This window comes from Sphaerodactylus townsendi, linkage group LG03, assembly GCF_021028975.2.
Source record: "Sphaerodactylus townsendi isolate TG3544 linkage group LG03, MPM_Stown_v2.3, whole genome shotgun sequence".
NCBI lineage: Eukaryota > Metazoa > Chordata > Lepidosauria > Squamata > Sphaerodactylidae > Sphaerodactylus > Sphaerodactylus townsendi.
The window spans coordinates 57,336,427-57,356,056 of NC_059427.1; the positions used below are offsets into that span (position 1 = coordinate 57,336,427).

Consider the following 19,630-nt stretch of genomic DNA (forward strand, 5'->3'; position numbering starts at 1 on the left):
TGGTCAGAATTATGTCTTGCATACTTGAACCATCTGTTGGGTACAACCAAAGTTCGGGGAAATGCAGAGTAGTTGTATGAATCCATGCCAAGTGAAGTGCATGCATGACGAAAGATTCCAAGAGCCAGTTTCAAGTAATTTCTCCCCAAAAGCAGCAATGGTATTTCCATGTAGAAATTTTGTAAGTGGCCCTCCCCAACAGATGCAAATTGTCGGATCACATTGCAGGTGACTCTTCGATGCACACGTGAGATGCTTTAAGTACAAATGGAAACACACATTGTAAATGCATCATGACTTGTGTACATGAACAGCACACAAGGACATTCACTAGCCTCAACTCCTGGTTGTGTCTATACTGGGTAGCAATTTCAAGTTTGCCTCTGCATAATTTCCAACATGGCCCTGTCACGGTGTGGACAATGTCTTCAATATACATGCACATGATGGGGGAAGTGGAGCAGTCTGTGCAATGATACCACACAAAAGTTATTTTAAGTGTACTACTAATGAGAAGCGTGGATTCCTGAAAGAGCAACGTAGACAAGTCTGCACGGAGGTGTACATGTGTGACTCCTAACTATGTGCAGGGGTGTGTGTGTGTGTGTGTGGTGTAATAGCGTAGGGAGGTTGTATTAATATAGAAAAGGGGAGTCTCAGCCAGCCATGACTTCAATTGGGGGGAGGGCGGCGAAAGAGGGCTCCCCGGCCACCGGGGAGGACTGACCTGGCAAAAGAGCAGTCCATCTTCGCATCTGCAGCTCAACACAGCTGATCTAGCCCGGGAAAGGAGGGGAGGCGGCAGGGGACGGCAGAGGGCGGGGTCTTCAGGTGCTCAGCACCGCCAGCAGCGAAGCGTCGAAGGAGAGGAAGCAGAGCGAAGTGCCTGTCCGCGGAGACCGGAGTGGAGGGGGGCGATCCCCGAGCGGAGTGGACCGGGCGTCGGGGGCAGGGTGGACGGCCGGCATCAGCCCAGCCGGGGTAGGGACCGGGGGCGCTCCATACGAGACCCCAGCCCGAGCAGAGAGCCCCTCCGCGGCGTCAGTTGCCTGCATGCGGGGAGAAGCTCGGCGGAGCTCCGCCTGGATCGTCCCCCCTATCGAGGAGGCAGAGGCCGGCGAGGCAGCCCTTCTGCGCGTGGGGAAGAGGTCGCCGCCCACTAGGCTCTGTCCTCCTCGGGTTAGGCTCGGGGGGAAGGGGCAGAGGGCGCCATGCAAACAGCCACTGCCTCGATTCTCGATGTCTCCAGGACGGGGGTGATCCGTGAGGACAGTAGTCATCCCCTGAATAACTACACAGGTAAGAAACCTACGGGGTGGGGCGAGGGAGGGTGATGAGGGATGGGATGGATCGGACCAAGTTCTCCATTTGTTTAGCTGAAAAAAGGCCCCAGCAGATCGGGAGAGGGCAGTGGAGTTAGTTGGTGCCTAAACAGATAGGACTGCTCGTGAGAAAGCCGCGCTCCTCCAAAATCTCTTTCTGTCCCTCCGCTAGCTCTGAGTGTTCTGGAAACGAAAGAGCTGGAGTTTGTGTTACTTGGTACAGGTGCTTGGGCACTCTGTAGATACTCAGAGGTACTCTCTTTAGGTCGCTGTTGTGTATCGTTCAGTTCTGACACTGAAACATAAAGGATTCCCCCTTAACTTCCACTGAAAAAAGAAACCAGAATGCAGGACTAGAAGATCCCTTTGGCTAGAGCCCTTGGAGAGCTAGTCAGAACATACAGTAAATTCAGCTCCCTAAACAGAGCCCGGAACAGCCTTCAAAGTGATACTGCAGAATCTTTTATGCCCCCCAAAGCCCTTTAAGGTTATCGATATTTTTTCAGCTCTGTTGCCTATTTGGTGAGTAGTAAAGTGGGTTTTTTTTGCAGTGATAAACCCATTCATTAGAACCTTATATTATAGTTGGAACTCATCCGTGTTTTATGATCTGCAGAGAAGTTGGGAAATGAGTTGTCTGAGACCATTTGTAAATCAATGTGAAGATTGGAACTCAGGTCTCAAGGGCATCCCAAATGTCAAGCATGACTTCTCTTGAACTGGAAAATCATTTCATGACAGTGTGATTGTGTGTTTTCTACAAAAAAATAGGGCTTTCTGCATAAGCAACATCTAGCATAGGAAGCAGCCCTTCAACTGAATATGCTGTCCCCTGAACCACACACTGTACGCTTAAGTACTTGAGTAGTCCGTATCATCTAGATAAAAAGTGAACAGGGTACAGAATTATAGAGCAATTAATAAACTCTCATAGCTTGTGCTAGAGCTTATATAGTACAAGTATCTGGAATAGAAGCTAAATTATAAATTTAAATCCTGGTTCAAGGATGCTTGCTTCAGTCTGCTTTGAATGACTTCTGTTAGCTCCTTAGGAAAGAGGGTCTATCAGTAACGTTCAAGGTAAGTATACCAGCAACACAAACAGTATTTGCTGCCGTGTTTGATGCTGAGCAGAGCAGTGATGATCAGGCCAAAGTTAAGCACTTTAAAATCCTGTTTATTTCAGGACTGAGAGAATTAGACATGACCTTAACTCTGCAGTTCAAATCTATGGAACTGAATAGTGCTTCACTTTGGCTGGATCATGTCTATCATCTGGAAGGGAGTGCTATTGGTACCTATGATTGTAAGTGTATGTCATGGAGTCTGTGCTTGTCTTGACTGAGTAGCTGCTGTTCGATGTATTTTGCGAGGGGTGCCAATAAAATAAAGCCTGCTCTGACTCTCCTCGGTCTGATCGTGCCTCCATTTCACTCGACTACGATTGTGGTGTTAAACTTCCCTCGTGCTGCTGTACCATACGTTTTGCTTTCTGTGGAATTCTGAGCTGTAGAGAGGGAAGTGATGCCAGCTGGGGTCACACAATAAACTGGTCTCATGCAGGGAGAAGATGTGTCAGCGCCTGCTCTTACTCTCTTCATTAATGGAATGTGCTTGCTGAAACACTGTGTTACAGAGATGATAACAGAGGTATATGCCAAAAGTCAATAGTAAGTTGCTTTAAATTAAGGGTGAAATGAGGCTGAGAAGTCATCCATTCACGACAATAAACTTCCGTCTTCTACCTTTAGTGAAAATGGAGGACACATTGTATTTGAGAAGTATGGATTTAAAAGGAGAGTCCTGGTGGTCATCAGACCTTACATCTGACCATTTGAAACAGTGCATTTCCCGGCTCTATTGTTATCTAGGATGCCAACTGTAATCCCAAGCTTGTGTGGAACATGGAAACACATGAGCACAGTATGGGGAATAAACAACCCCTACCTGCCAACCCCTTTTAGCTGCAACCCCCTACATAATTTTTAGCTGAAGTTGATAAGTTTAAAAGGAGGGAAATCTTTTGCAAATGACTTTGTCCTTAATGCACCTTCAGCACTCTCGTAATAATTTCATAATAGCTTTTTTAGCAGCTGGCTTTTGTAACTGATGGTTGAAAGGGTTCATTTGTGTTGGTATAATTGTATCGAGAAGCTGTCAAGACTCTAGTGAGATGAAAGGTTATGGAGAAAGAGGGGGTGCTCTGTTGACATAATTTAGTTAGGAAAATTTGCATCAATGGCTTTGGACTTCTGAGGCATCTTTGCAAGTTGTACTTAGTTTTTCTTTGTTTGTTTTAATTTTACAAGGCCACAACTGAATTTTCTTTAGAATAAAAATATAGCGCAATGAAAACTCCAAGTGCCTGGTCATCTAAAAATGTGTTGACCCTCTCTAGGAAGTTAAAAAATAATTTCCAGACCTTATAAATATGAAGGGCAAGGCAATCCTGTGCTCCATATAATAGCCTGTATGAAGTTATATAACCCAGATATAATACAAGAAAAACAGCATGTTATAGGGCTACTGTTTGATCATCAGTAGTTGTAACACAGTTCTTCACATGTAGAAATACATGGAACACAAGGAAACAACAGCACAGCACTGCGTGAAAATGGCCATCACCTCCGAGCGAATAAGCAAACTTACCCATACCACACATTAAATCAATTTCGACCAAGTCAGTTGACCTATCAGCCCACTTCCTAAAAGAGTCCCCTCCCACCCGGTACAAGCATAGAAGGAAATTACCGAACCAAAGCACAGCATATAAGCAAACATTTCCCTCCCAAACTGGTCAAAATACAAAAGAGAGTTAAAATCAGTTGCATTTATGTAGGATGTCTCTTGTGCTGCATGTAGGTTGCAATATCTCTATTAGAACCTTAATATGGATTGTTGAGCCCCTAGATATTTTTTGTTTCATTTGTACAAATATATTTGATGACTTCATATACAGCCCTTTGTGTACCATCAGAGGTTGGCCTTCTGCTCTGGCAGGTCACAAAGTGTACCTGTTGTTCATCAGCTTCTTCTCAGTCGTACATTTTGTCACAGCACTATTAGAAATGTAATCTACTCACATAAAGCCTGATTCTGTGGGCTTTACATGACTATTTATGGTACTGTACTAGACCACCAAGGGAGTTGCCTACTAAGAAGAATTGCCCGTTCAAGGTCAACCGTATTTATAAATCCATCCAGGGTATTGGCAGGGTCTCAACTGAGGGTGCAGGGTTGAAGTTCTCTTTCCTACATTTTTTTTGCTGTAACCCCATTTGGGGGGTCCCAAGAAAGAAGGAAAATTTCATGTTTATTTAACAAGTTAAAATTTTAGTTGACTGTAGAATTTCCCTCCTGTCTGCTTAAGGTGTGAATGCAAGATGGACAGGCTCAAGTGGTTCTAGGAGGTACAAAGGGATTCCTAGAGACGTTTCTAGTTTTGGGAGAAATTAATATGGAAGATTTCACCAAAGTAGAAAAGAAACAAAATTTGAGGCCTTCTAACAACTATCAATGAAGATCAAAACTGACCTTGTTCTTGTCATCTCTAAGCATAAAGCTTAGAAAGGCCTTTAATTTATGATTGCCATTGTGGCCAAGAGATTGAATACTGTTCCACCATAAAACAATATCAATTAAAAAGTGAGAAAAGTCTCCTGCGTGTAACACTAATCCTAGCTACTTCACTAAACAAAACAGAGTAGCAATCAAAGGAAGCTGAAGCAAATACACACCATGCCACAACCACATAAAGAAACTCTATCATGATGTGGTGGACCTGAACTGTCCCACAACAATTCTGACTTTATTACTGCAAGACTCTGGCCCCTGGAGTGACATACACGGATACGAATTAAGAGACCACCAATTCTACGTTGTCAAAACACAAATGGAGGAGGACGGTGGCAGGATCACAGTGAAAGGCTATACTCCCAACCTTTGCTCTTCAGTAGATTGCCAAAACAGTCTCAGTGTGTATACATACTATATATGCATGATTTTTAAATCCAGGCAAAATAGTTTTCTCTATAGAGTTCTTTAGACAGTTGGTTGCACAGAATCAGAAATACAGTTTCTTGTTTTTTTCCCTCTTTCTGATAGTTGAACAGATTAACTCCAAAGCAAGACTTGCTCTTAATTGTCCTGTGGGCCCATTGCGTGTGCGTTGCATTTGTAGGATATCATAGAATTCTCAGCACATCTCACAGGGTTGTTGAGAGGATAAACTGAAGGAAAGGAGAATGATGTAAATGTCTTTGGGTCTCCATTGGGGAGAAAGGTGGGATATAAATGAAATAAATAAATAAGTGTAGCTGCCACGGGGCAGGTGCTGTGCCCTGGGCACACACCATTTGGGTCACTTGGGGGGCGGAAAATCACACCCACACCCCTCCCTCTTCCCCCCTTGCCCTGCCTCGCTGAGCCCAGTAGAAGCCACGACCAGGCCGGCCTCACCGGACCAGACTCGGTGGAAGCCGCTGCTGGGCACCCCTTGCCCTGCCCCACCAGCCAGGCCCCATGCCCCAGAGCAACCTGGCAGGGTCGACCATGGGGCTGGGCAGTAGCCCAGCCAGGCTGCTTTTTCATCTGGCTGCAACCAAAATAAGTGGGGGGTGAGGTGGGGGCGGGGTGTGGGCGCCATTTCCCCCCAGGCGCCATTTCCCCCCAATACCTTTGTAATAAGATTGTATTGTCGAAGGCTTTCACAGCTGGAATCATGGCAGTTGTGGATTTTCTGGACTATGTGTGGCTGTGGTAGTTTTTGTTCATAACATTTTGGCTGCATTTATGACTGGCATCTTCAGAGGCATGTCATGGTAAGATGTGCTTTGAAAAAAAAATCTTACTGTGATATGCCTCCGGAGATGCATGTCATAGATGCCACCAAAATGTTATGAACAAAAACTACCAGACCACAGCCACATAGACTAAAAAACCCACAACAGCCAAATAAGATAGTCATAATTGATAAAAAATGGGTTTGCAGTCCAGTCCTAAATAGAATTACACCTGCCTAAGTCCATGGAAGTCAATTGACTTGGAAGGATGCAACTCTGCTAAAAAGGGTTGTGGTGTTTGCTAATATATTTAAGATGAAGGGTGGAAGTTCAATCTACATTGCTTAACTGCTTGCAAAGGATTTATACACAGAATGATGACTTTGGAGAGAAAAGAAAACCAAACCAAGTCTTCCTTCCATGTAGCTTTTGAAAAGTGCTTTTCTACCTTTTTGACTTCTTGAGGCCCAAGAGATTTTTCTTTTGAGATCTGGATGCTAGTGTCTCCAAAAGCAAAGATTATTAAAATGCACATTTTTCTAAGCTGCCTGGTATTCAGTTGGGAAAATCTCAAAACACTGTATTGCTAGCAATGCCCATCAACATATGGATTGAAGAGATCAAAGCTTAGATATAAGTAATATATTTTCTAAGATGTAATATGTGGACATCCTGTTCATCCTCGCTTTAGTAAATTATTTTACAAATGACTGGAACTCTCTGGAAAGTGCCAGACACAGGCTCTAGGCTAGGGTCTTTGGGGTATTTGTTTAAACAATGTTTGAATCTTTTAATTTCATTTACAGGAACTAGAAATGCAATGATTTTTACTTGTTAATTTGCCAAAGGACTAAGAGTCTTGCAGAATTATTTGTGAAATCTGTTTTTAGCAGCTGGGAAGGGCAGTGATGGGAAATAAAAACACACAGCCAGAAAGATACAAGATCTGACCTGAAACTGTAACTTGTTCAGAAATAGCTGAAGGTTTCTTAATTCAGACAAAATTAATTCCAACATTTGTGAAATGCCAGAAGCTTTTAAAAAGTCCATTGATTTTTGGGGGTCATGTTTATATCTGGTTTCACAAATATCTGGTTTCACAAATATCTAAGGTAGTGGGAAGAGTGAAGCAAGCAGTAGCAGTAGATGCATGACAGGACTTCCATCCAACCAGAAGAGTGTCTGAGAAACAGAATCATTCTGATTGATGTTTTGGCCATCAGCATCTCCACTTTCCATCATGTTTATATCTGGTTTCACAAATATCTGGTTTCACAAATATCTAAGGTAGTGGGAAGAGTGAAGCAAGCAGTAGCAGTAGATGCATGACAGGACTTCCATCCAACCAGAAGAGTGTCTGAGAAACAGAATCATTCCGATTGATGTTTTGGCCATCAGCATCTCCACTTTCCATCACAGGGCAGTTTTGTGTTGGAAAATGATACGTAGGGTGAAAGATTGAGTTTCTTCTCCCCCTGCATTGCAGTTTCAATGCAAGTTGGACCCCAGGGACACTTGGAAAATTAAGCTTTCTTCAGCTACCTTTTCATTACAGGGAATGAGAGTTGGGATAAAAAATTAAACCTAATTTTAAAAAAGAGTTACACAGTTTGATACTAAGCTGTTTCATTACTAGGGACTACATATGTCATAAACTCAGAAGACCCATGAAATATTTTGCTTCTGTCCACAACAAGGCTGGTGTCACCTGAATGTGATGATGAAGTCATGTCTATAATAGATATATGTCTAAGTGAATAATCCCAGTGCTTAATTAGGTCTAAATGCACCCTGGAGAAGCTACGCATAACAGAGTTTTCATCTCTCACTCCTGTCCTAAAGAAGCTGCAGGTTTAAGTTCTAGCACCAGGTGTAAAAGAGGGGAGAATTGTGTGATGCAAACACAATTGTCAAGGCTTGTTTAAAGAAAGAGATGACACTCAGCAAACTAGAATCTAGAATGTTGAAATAGAGATAGTTTTATCTGAACAGGATTTATAAAGTCAGAATAATATCAAGTATACATATAGTACTAAATATTATGCATGTTTGTGCCATCAAGTTGCAGACAGCTATGGCAAGGGACTTTCAAGGCAGGTGGAAAGCATAGCATTTGTCATTGCCTTTCTTTGCAAAGTCTGCCTTGGGAGCCTGCCATCCAAATACTGACTCTGCTTAAGTTCTAAAATCTGGCAAGGCTGGGCTATATCATAGTGTAGCTGACTTGCAATAGGAAAAGGATAGCTTAGCCATTTGCTTTGCTTTTCCCATATAAAGAATAATGCCTTGTTGGGAAACTCATGGGCCAGAAAAAGTTGGGGACTTTCCAAATTCTTTGTGGGTTTGCTAGATATAATGAGCTTTGTTGCAAGTGAAAAATAGGACAATAACAGGAAATAGGCTGGCTTTGCAAAAATAGTACTTTTGAAACTTTTCACTAAGTAGCAGGTGTTGTGGTTTAACGAATGCTGGCTGTATCACAAAGTAGATCAGTAGTTTGGTTACGTTCAAGAGTTGTTTCATTTAAATCTTAAAAATCATTCCCTTTTTCTTTTGCAGTGCCTCTTTTCTGATCATATATTGCACGTATAGATATAAACACGCCATGATGTAAGGTGTTCCGCTCCAGGCCCAGCCTGGAGGCAGAGCTACACGAGTACAAAACAGAATTGCCTGAGTGTAGATTTTGCCTCTATAGTTTCAAATTTACTGAACGTATATAGCGTTTATTTGTGAACATGATTGATTTTCACACTGGTCAGTTGGCTCAATGGTGGCAAGTCCCAAATCCTGGTTCTTGTCTATTACAGTAACAGTAGAACCAATCTAGTACCAAATATTGCAGCACCCACAAAAATTCCAAATGCTGACACGCTCAGGGTGCATTGCCTAAATCCAAGAGTCTATTTAGGAATGTTCCTGCCCCATGGTTTGCCAAAGAACAGGGGCTTTGAAAAGGGCAGCAATGGAAGATGACTTGACTACCATACTTAGTAGAAGTATGCAAAGTCCATTTGCAGGCTTAATAAATTTGGTATAGGCAGTAAAGAAGACTTTTCTCTGCCATCAATGTTTCTGCATAATCTTATCTAGAGTAGTTATTTCAGGTGGTGTGTGGTTTATTCACTTGGTCACCTTAAGGAACAAACTGCATCCTTCATATTAAAATTCTGCAAGATGCTTTGCTTCTATAATTCCTGATCTCTAGTCTGATTTAGAGTAATCAGATTGAGGGTATATTGTGTTCCATGGGTGTAAAAAGTGTGTCCTTGTCTGATTTCTATGGATGGTTTCTGATGGATCTCCTTGACTGATGCAGCCGAAGCCCTGGAAGTTGTATAGGCCACCTGCAGCAAACTTGATTCTTGCCATTCCAGATAGTAAATCCTGGCCAACAGAAAGCTGAGGATGCCTCTTGCCAAGACTATAAACACATTGTCAGTGGAGAGAGTTTTCCCAAATCTCTTGAAAGAGATACTAATTAGGTCGCTCAAGAAGTCCTTTGGTGAAAGGGGATTCTGCTAATTACTCATGTGTTTTAATCTGCAGCAGCCTGAATAGCCCTGGGCAGCCTTGGCTCATCAGAGTTTGGGAGCTTAGCATATAGCAGGATTGGCCACGGTCAGTACTTGGATAAGAAACCACCAAGAAGGTTGAGGTTGCTGTACAGAGGAAAGCCATGACAAATTACCTCTGCTTGTCTCTTGAAAATCTCACCATTCTGGGGATTGTCATGAGTCGGTTGCAACTTGATGACACCTTCTTCTTTTAATCTGCCTTTTGAAACAAACAAAATAATTGACTGTGTGGCAGAAATTCATCTTCAGGCATACATGGATATCACTTTTGCCCCTCACCATTTCAGTGTGGCTTCAGGCCTGGTCCAGGGGTTGAAGCAGCTTCAGTTGCTCTGGTGGACATCTTACATTTAAAAATAATGCTTGCCCTTTAATCCTTCTTGATCTATCTGTGTATTCTCACATGGTTGATCATTGTTTTTTGTTGGAGCATTTGGAAAACCAGGGGCTTTTATGGGATTTGAAATCCCTGTGATTTTTGGTCCCCCCCCCCCCCCCGCATCAGACTCATATACTTTAAAAAAATGTTATGCCACCTCTCCAGGGGACCTGCCCAAGATGATTTACAAAATAAAACATAATAAAAACATCTTTAAAAGTTGTTAATTAAAACAGCCTGAGCATTAAAAAAGAATCACTGAGCGATTTAACATGGAGTCAACAGTTTCCTTGTTCAAAGCATACTATAATGATGGTGCTAAAAGATCAGCACCTTAATTAAAAGCTGGGTTAAGCAAAAATGTTTTGGCCTGGCATCTAAAAAGTAAGGTGCAGCAGACTGCAGCTTTCTCTCACTTCAGTTTTGGGTGTATTTACAGTTTTGCTCATGGAAAACTAAGACATTTGAACTGTTAAATGCTATAAATTTGTAAATTAAAACAGTTTTGTATGCTATCGTATATGTTATGCATTTTATGTTTAACACAGCAAGACAGACTTAGGTTTGATTGGAAAGTTAGTGTTGCATATGTTTCAATCCCCCCCCCCCCCAACAATAAAGAACACTTTTGCATGGCTTCAAAATCTCTGCAATTTTATGTCTGTAATCACCAAAGTGCTCTTTTTAAAAGTTCACTGGTATTGTTTTACTTTTGTGGAATAATTGGCAATATTTTAACATGATGAAATAATGGGTGGTCAGCTGAATAGATAAATGGCAAGGTTGCATTAATCAGTAGGTTGGCGCTATACCGTAGTCCTTATTTATTTGTTTGTTTGTTTGTTTAATTTCATTTCATAATTGCCCCTCCCAGAACTGGCTTGGGGCAATTTACAAATCAGCAACAATACAATAAAAGTATCTTGGCATATATAGTCCCGTAAAATTGGAAAGCCGAGTAACCGTCTAAAATGTATAATATAATTAATTCAGATTACGATTAAAACAGTCTAATTCAAAATTTAATAAATATTGAATAAATTTAATAAATACCTGTGAATAAACACTGTTAATAAATACCTCACATGCCTGTGAACCAGGTGACTCACAACTGAATGACCCATCAAACACTGAAAGCTTGACTTGAAAAGTACTGTGCTAGGGTAAAGTGACATTTCTTGAATATTTTACTTGAGGTGCTTAGCTTGTGACCGTTCACATGCACAGGTCACCCCACTGACATTATGAGTCAAACCACAATGACGTGCAAGTAAACAAGAATTTGTGGCTGAAAGACCTGGACATCCTTAGGTATGTTGATGAGGTTGTTGCTTCAGAATAAAAAAGCTTAACTTTTGACTGAATAAAGAAATACCTAAAGAACCATGACCATCAATTCACCATCCCTTGGATTTTTTTTGAGAAGCAATTAGCCATGGAGGTGGAACATGTCTTTTGAGTTTGGTGTTTTAGGCAGTCATGCTAGCTATTGCATTAAAAGGCCAGGAGCTGGCTGTGCTTTGCTGTAGTAAATCAGAGAAGTAATACGCCTATTAGAACTAATCTGTAACATTTCACTTCACCTTTCTTTTCATTACAGTAATAAACAAGTTTAATACAGCGATAAACAGACATGGAGTCTGCCATTTTCCCATGATTCTCCATAGTCAGGGTAGATGGAACTCCAGTACTGTACCTTTCACTACCATGGAAAGGCGTGAAACTTTTCTTGTTATTTCTGCATATATTTTCGCTGTGCTGAACACTGTAATTGCATGTTCAGGGACCTCTTTTGCAATAGTAGATTGCGATTTTTTCCCACCAGGTCATAATTTTCTGAACTGTAAAAAAACCTTTAGAGTCAAATGTAATTCTCCATGTTTCCTATTTAAAGGTGATGTGTTAGGATTGTGGCGTTCCAGATTTTAAAAGCATAATAATTTAATAGAATACAAATCTAGGTCTCATCCCAGGAGTAAATGTGTTAGGTGTTTCTGGAGCTCCCTAACTGTATATTAATCCAGTCAATTGTAGCAAGTGGGTGGCTTTCCTATGTTATTTTCTCCATCATCAGAAAGGCTTCCTCTTCTTCTTATTCTCTGTGCTCACTCCCACCCTGTACTTACATGCCTTAAATCTGTAGCCTCTGATTATCAGATTTCCCCCTCCTACTGGTACAAAGGATTTAAAATTGCATCCATTTAATATAAAAGCTGTTTTGCGGCAGAACATGGGCACGGTATGTGTAGGTTGCTTGTCTAATTTACTATCTTTCTCTCTAGCATGTTCCTTTCCTTCAGAGAGATTTAATTTAAAGCACAGTGCTGTGTGGGGTTCACTGACAACAAAATATGACTTTTTGCAGGATGAAGCAAATTGATGAATATGGCAGGTGTTTTGGTACCATGCCAAACTAAGGAGGAAATAGCATTTTTGATCAAATCGTTTCTGGACCAAACCAGCTGTGCATATTCAGTGGATTACATGAAGAAGCCATGCTTTGGTTTGAGAGGCTGGATAATTTATGATGGCAATCTCTGTTTGAAGAAGGAATGGGAAATGGGCAAAGTGCTCCATTCGAATTTCCAGTGTTGACAGTTCTGAAGTGAGAGGTGAAAAACAGTTTCATGTGGTCCTTATGGCCTAAGGGAGTGGGCTGGGGTAGAGGTGGCATGCAAATTCTTGCTATAACATGCAAAGTGGCCTATAATGTTACTGAATACTGTTAGCTACTCTGAGCTGGGCCTCTGAGCCAGGAAAGGTCAAGATATTAACTGAAATAACATAAAATAAATAAAACAAAAATAAAAAAGAATCACAAGCTGGCCAGTAGGAAAACCACTTCAATTACTTGATATCTATATGCTCTGTATCCATTTCCTTTCATAATTGTGGGCTACACATTGCAATTTCATCTTGCATGCAGAAGATGTCTGAACCTACCTGTGAATCTTGACCCATCCTGAAAGATCTTTGCCCCTCACCATGTGATCTGGAAGGCACTGAATCCTAAACATTTCTTCCTGCAATATCAGTATTGTGATGTATCAATGGTTATGCACCCCTACCATCCCCAGTTCTAAGATTGTATTTTCTGGATAGTCTTAGAACCAGTCTAACTGCAACTAAGGTTATTTGAGGAGTATTACAAGCTAAACCAAAAAGTACTGCTTCAGATATTACAGCAGAGCTTGCTTTCAAGATTGGGTCCTTAGAGAACTAGGTAGAGTAAGAAGTGTTTGCTCTGAAGTATCATTTGATTTGGTCCTTCTCAAATACATTCTGATGGCTACAAGTACCAAAAGAATAAGTGAGAGAAACTGTTAGGTCTCAAACCTTAAGCCAATAAACAGACTCTGTAGTATTGAGTAGCGTTTACTGACATCGAGGCATCGAAGCACCAAAGTTTGGCAAAGCCAGTTCTTACAAGCCTGGCTTTTGCCGCCCCTTTTATCCCATTGCAAGTTCTGCCTTCTACTTTCCCAAGAAATTGTGAAAAACAGTCCCTGGAGCTGAGGCACCCCCAGGTCGGCTGCAGATAGTAAGAGAAAGCCACCTGGCTTCCTGTCCCCACGAGATAATGGATGCAACTCTGTTTCTCAAGGGACCAGGGCATCAGGGGAAGCCTAGTTATATACAAAGAGTGTGAAGTCATAAAGTAAAGATCAAGGTAACATATAGTAGTATATCTTTTAGCTGCATTGATTTGTAGCTTTAGGCAGTTACATTGAGTTAGGAATGCATCTCAATCATATAGATACAATCCCTCTTTACAAATTCTCACCATTGTACAGAGAACAGGGTTAAGGGTGGTATTCTGCTGACTGTAGGTAGGTACCTACTGTTGTTGCATGTTGTGTCCGTTTATGAATCTACTAGTCACTAGTTTGAACAAAATGTAAACAATGGGAGCTGAAATTATATCACTTCAAAGTTCTATTGATTTTAATTGGGGGGGGGGGAGGAATAACCCTGTGTATAATTCCTCTTATTGAAACTTTAAAGGTTGGATCCTGTAAATGATTTCTACTGATAGAAAGGGGCAGGGGATTTTTACTGATAACCCCCTTCTTGCTGAACACCTCCAAGTCCCCACATGTTGTCGGGGTGGTGGGGGGGTGGTGGTGTTTTCCTAGCCCCTAGCAATAGCATTTCAAAAAGTGTTTGGATTTGTAACAGGAGAGGGAGTCATGTAATAATGGTAATATGGTAATGGTAATAATCCCTTCTGTCAGAGAAACTTCTCAGCAGAATCCAAGCTGAAAAGTGTTTAACTCTGGATGTATTGTGCCTAACTTTATTTCCTGAATGTTTACTAGTCAGTAACTTCCTGCAGAAATTTTACAGATAGCAGAAGTACAGTTTAATTTTATGATGTACATCCCATTCTTCTTTTTAGATATGAAGAAAACTTATTTAATCATGTGACCCTCCTGAAGGATATCTGCCACTCTTATTTCTCTGTTGAGGGTTGATTCATATATCAGTATGATGTTTAGAGGGAGGATAACATTAGAAATTGTATGAGAGAATTACAGTTGCCTTGCAAATGATTTTTTTCTTTATTTTGCCTTTGAGTGCTGTGACACTTTTCATTGAGCTCTTTTATGATGGTTGGAAATGTCTGAACATAATCTGAATGTTATCTCCAGGTAATACACAAGTTTTACTGTGGTGAAGTTAACTTTTCTCTTCCTTACTGCTTCCATTAGAAAATATGACTTTAGGCTGGATAATGGGTCCTACATACAGTTTGGCACCATCTGCAGGTATGCTGTGGTTGACTGCACACATTTAACAAATTAGAAGTTATTCATGACTACTGGGAGAGAATAATGATTAGGACTAAGCCGAATGTTGTCCTTGCTCACTTCTCACTTCAAAAGTAACAATATGGAGGGGAGGAATCTTCCAGCTCGGAAACCTCGTTTTTCTGAGAGCTAATCAGAAATAGTCAAGGTGATAATTTTGTTCCTCTGCGGCTGCTTCAGCACAGGGTTACTAACCCAGGTAGGCTTGGAGTTTTCTTAGAACTACAACTGAGATCAAGGCAGTGATGTAGCACCAATGGGACAGGGGGTGTACAATGCACCGAGTGTGTGCCGGTGCGGGGGTGTGGCGGGGGCTTTCCAGGGTGGGTGGGCGGGGTGTGGCAGGGGCGCAGGGTGTACGTGTGCCCCGAGTGCAGTTCCACCTCGCTCCGGCCCTGCATCAAGGCTACAAAGATCAGTTCCCCTGGAGAAAAGAGACTTCAGATGGTGGAAACTGACATCCTTCCCCAGACACTGCCCCCAAATCTCCAGGAATTTTCTCCAAGTCTGAATTGGCTACCTGATTTCAGCAAAAAAAAAAAATTCTCTGTTTGATTCTGTCTTGAGTAATGCAAGCCATGTTGAAATAATGTAGCAGATGAGAAGACGTGGTATGAAAAAGTGGTATGATCAGCTTTAGCTATGTGGTGATATTTTGAAGGGCAAAAATCTCCATATTTAGTGCGGGCAGAGCTAGTCATAATGTTCATGGGTATGATGCTTTCCGGTAAGGGATCAGACGAAGAACTGAACTCTTTTGCATCGCTTTTGCAAACACAGAAATTTGCATGAAACTGCTCCTCTTCCTAAACTTTTTATTCAATCATAATTATGATGAAAGAAAAAAAAGACCCTAGATGTAAAACTAAAAAATTCTTCAGTGGCTTTCCAAGGTATGGAATATGTCAGCTGAAAAAGATTTTCAGGCTTGAAAAAATTTTTTTGCAAGGCCCAGCAGGTTATGTCTGCTTCTTTGTGCACAGTTATTTTTAAATTGGACCTTAGTCTAGATGTCATGGCAAACTAAAACATGATCGAAGGTTTCCAAATGCAGAAGCACGTCAATTGTTCCCTGTGGATAAGAAGGGAAAGGAGAGGATTAAATCTTAATAAAAGTTTAAAACCTATAAATTATTATATCTAACAAAACATGAAAGATGAGGCTGTGGAAAGCCTAATTAAACTAGAATTACTTTGTTATTGTCTACGTATAGATTAGAGCCTCTGCAGAACAGTTTGTAAATGGATCTGCTGGATTGGGCAATGTGATCTTAAGCACTGTAGTACAGGCATACCGGTTCAAAGAATAGAGTATACTGATCTCAGTGCCATACTAGTGGTGCCTGGCAAATACCCCATGCTGTATCCCTGTAGTGCAGGGATGCTGAGACCCAAAAAGCCAAACAGGGCGGAAAGGAGAAAGTGCCCTGATTTAATAGGCAATATAAATTCTCACTTGAAGGAGCATCTATAACAGTGGTTCCCAACCTTCCTAGTGCCGATCCTTTAATACAATTTATCATGTTGTGGTGACCCCCCATCCCTAACATTTATTCATTTTACAGATGGAGAACACTGATGCAGAGAGTCTTAGGCGACCCCTGTGAAAGGGTTGTTCAACCTCCAAAGGGGTCACGACCCACAGGTTGAGAACTGCTGATCTATAATGTCCCCCTCCTTTCCAGGAAGCTTAGCCACAGGTGAGAGGTTTTGTGTATGGGGAGGGGAAGCAATGAGATAGAGCCTTTTTCTTTGATTTAAAAGCTAGCAGATGGAGCTTTATTCCTTTGATTACCAGACAGTGGCACAAATACAAGAGGATGGCAATCTCTGTCGTTGTTGCTTGACAAGCTTCTAGAAGTAGGACACAGTCTGTGCTGCATGGTTTGTTGATCTAATTCAGCAGCATAGTACTGATCTGAGCTGCTGAGCATTGTTTGCCAGGATGTGACTTAGGTGCAAACTTCGGTGCACTTTGTGAGAGTCCGGACTGATTCTCAAGAGGTTGGGTTGTTGCTCAGGGTATATAAATATCTTAGCTTCAATAAATATCTTAGCTTCAGGATTTCTTGAGTTGCAACCCATTGTTAGGACCATCAAAAGGAAGCAAGGCATTTAAAACTATAAGTGAACCTTTTAATCATCTTCTTTTGATTTTACAACACAGATGTCAAGTGATTCAATAAATACTTTGTTTTTGATATTTACTGTACAGTGGAATGATAGAAAGCATCTAACTTGACTGTCAGTGCTATCCTAAGCAGAGTTACACCCTTGGGTGTTATTCTGTTTTGGATTGCGGGATCAATTTCCCCAGTGATAAAGAATTAATAATAGTGATGTATGTTAAACACCAAAGGAAAAATGAGAGAGACCTATTTACATTGCTTTGCGAATGATGTGATATAAAAATAATTGGTCTCCAGTATCAGTTGATGGTTATTTTTAAATGGGAAATAACAGTTAAGATGTAACAACACCTTTGTTTTGTGCATTTCTTTTAATTAAATCATCTGCTTGCCTGTTTCTCTGTGGTGTTGGCAATTGTTTTGTCACTGGTTTTTATTAAACCCTTTAAATAGGTCACTAAATAAGACTCAGAATCTTTGCCAGATCCATGAATGAAACCTACAATTTATTTAAGCAAAGCTGGCTTTTATGTAAATAAGCAAATGTAGACGTTAGATCAAATCCTCTTCTCAGAAATATACAACAAAGAATCTATTTATAGAGATTTCATGTATTCTGACCAAAAGAGAGACTCAGCAATATCTCTCCCTTTGAATCAGAACTCATGGAACCTTCATAAGCACAGGCTTTCTGTTGGGATAAAAATTGTCAAAGAATAACTCCATTAATGGAATGCTGATATATTTTACTGTGGAAATAATTCAAATGGCATTAGGACTCAGTGAGGTGCAGAATACCTGGTTAATAATTCACTTATAGAGACTCCCACAAGAGCTCCTGCACTGGATATGTACTCTTCTCGTGGTAATGAATCCTGGGAGCCAGCCAATCCCTGCAGCAAAACCCAGCACTGTCACCATATCCACTCAAGATATTATGACTGACAGAGACACAGACACAATGTGTTTGTTTTACTCATGTACTCCACTCACTCCTCTCCCACCTCCTCACATGCAGAGAGTCACTGAAGGCTTCCAGGCTTGTGAAACTTTTAATCAAGTTGTAACTCATCTTGGTGCCTAAATGCAGGTATTGATTAGGTTTGCCAGGATGTCATGGCAAACTTAATGGAAGGCCTCAAAAGACTTGAGTTGATCTCTGTTGCTGAAAGGAAGAGGGAAAGGAGAAAAGATGTACCTTTGCAACAGATATACCTTCCCCTTTCTGTCAGTCGCCAATTCCTTCTGTGCCTGCTTGGTATATGTATGTGTGTGTGTGCAGATCAACTAATCAGCAATCAAATCCCAGGGAATGCTGGAGGAGCTCACTGAGAAGGGGGAGTAAAAAGAAAATCTGTTTTGAGTTAGATAGCATTTGAACTTCCAGAGATTGGAAGAATAATCTCTCTAGAGACTTTATAGGTTGCAGAGTCTGGCTTTTAAGGAAAGCAGGTTACTATATTGAATGTTTCAGGAGATAGGGTTTATATTTCTAGAGAGTGACACCAATGGAATCCTACCTCAGGAGATTTTATGGATCTTGGAGCCTCGTTAATTTACCAAACACTTAAAAGGAGATAGTACCTATCCCAGAGCTGAATTTCGGAGAACACAGGCTACAGAACTGGAATTTCCAGAGGGACCTCAGACAGTGGGATTCCTAATGTTGTGGCCATAGAGTCACCTTAAGAATAAAAGTTTTACTGATGACTGTTCTCTGAATCCAGGGAGTGACAACTGAAATATCAGAACTGAATAAACCCAGCAAATGCTATGTATTTCACTTGTATATAGTTTCAAGTCTAGTTTCTGAACCTAAACCTTATAAAATTAATAAAAAGGCTCCCCCCCCCTTTGCTTATCTCATGCCTCAGCTGAAATCACTGTATTTAAAAGTTGCTCAGGTACACATGGAAGTAGACGTCATCCTGGTCAAAATTTCACTCTTTCTGTTCAAATATCTTTTAAAACCCAGACCTTCACAGTCTGTCAGACAAACCTCTTATCCCCATAGAATCTCAGTGCAGCCACTAGTATCACAAGTCCTAGCAACTCCAGCAGTACAATCAATCAAGGGTTCATTCATCTGCATATCTTCTAATGAGAAGATAATATGCTATTATGTGCCAGTAATATCTTTCTGTCATTTACACTGGCTGAACTGAGCAGTCTCTGCACAGGAAAATAAATGGACATTAAGTATGGAAACACTCCAGAGATCTGTGGGGGAATGTTTCAGTCTCCCCAGGGATTCACTAATTGACTAAAGTTGCAATATTTTAGCAGGTTTTCCAAGGAATAGTCCACTAAGAAGCTGCTGAATTGGAATCAATAGGCAACCTTCATACTATCAGACTAGGACTTAATAGAGTTGGGGGATGCTCAGTTTCTATAGAAAGCAGTCACCCTTCCTATGAGCCAACAGGGTATAGTGGTTAAGAGAAGGTGGACTCTAATTTGGAGAACTGGGTTTGATTCCATGCTCCTCCACCTGAGAGGTGGACTCTTATCTGGTGAACTGGATTTGTTCCCCCGCTCCTATACATGAAGTCTGCTAGGTGATTTTGGGTCAGTCACAGTTCTTCAGAACTCTCTCAGTCCTACCTGCCTCACAAGGTGTCTGTTATGGG

At 41.2% G+C, this 19,630-nt stretch overlaps 1 protein-coding gene across 1 annotated transcript in view; it reads left to right on the forward strand.

Moving 5' to 3' along the window:
• Window positions 1–896: 896 nt before the first annotated feature.
• The window catches only part of SUSD3 (sushi domain containing 3), a 61,173-nt gene continuing 42,439 nt past the window's right edge, over window positions 897–19,630 (forward strand). The window contains exon 1 of the mRNA XM_048491887.1: window positions 897–1,299. Within this exon, the coding sequence (XP_048347844.1) occupies window positions 1,212–1,299 (88 nt within the window). The 5' untranslated portion in view covers window positions 897–1,211. The remainder of the gene's footprint in view (window positions 1,300–19,630) is intronic.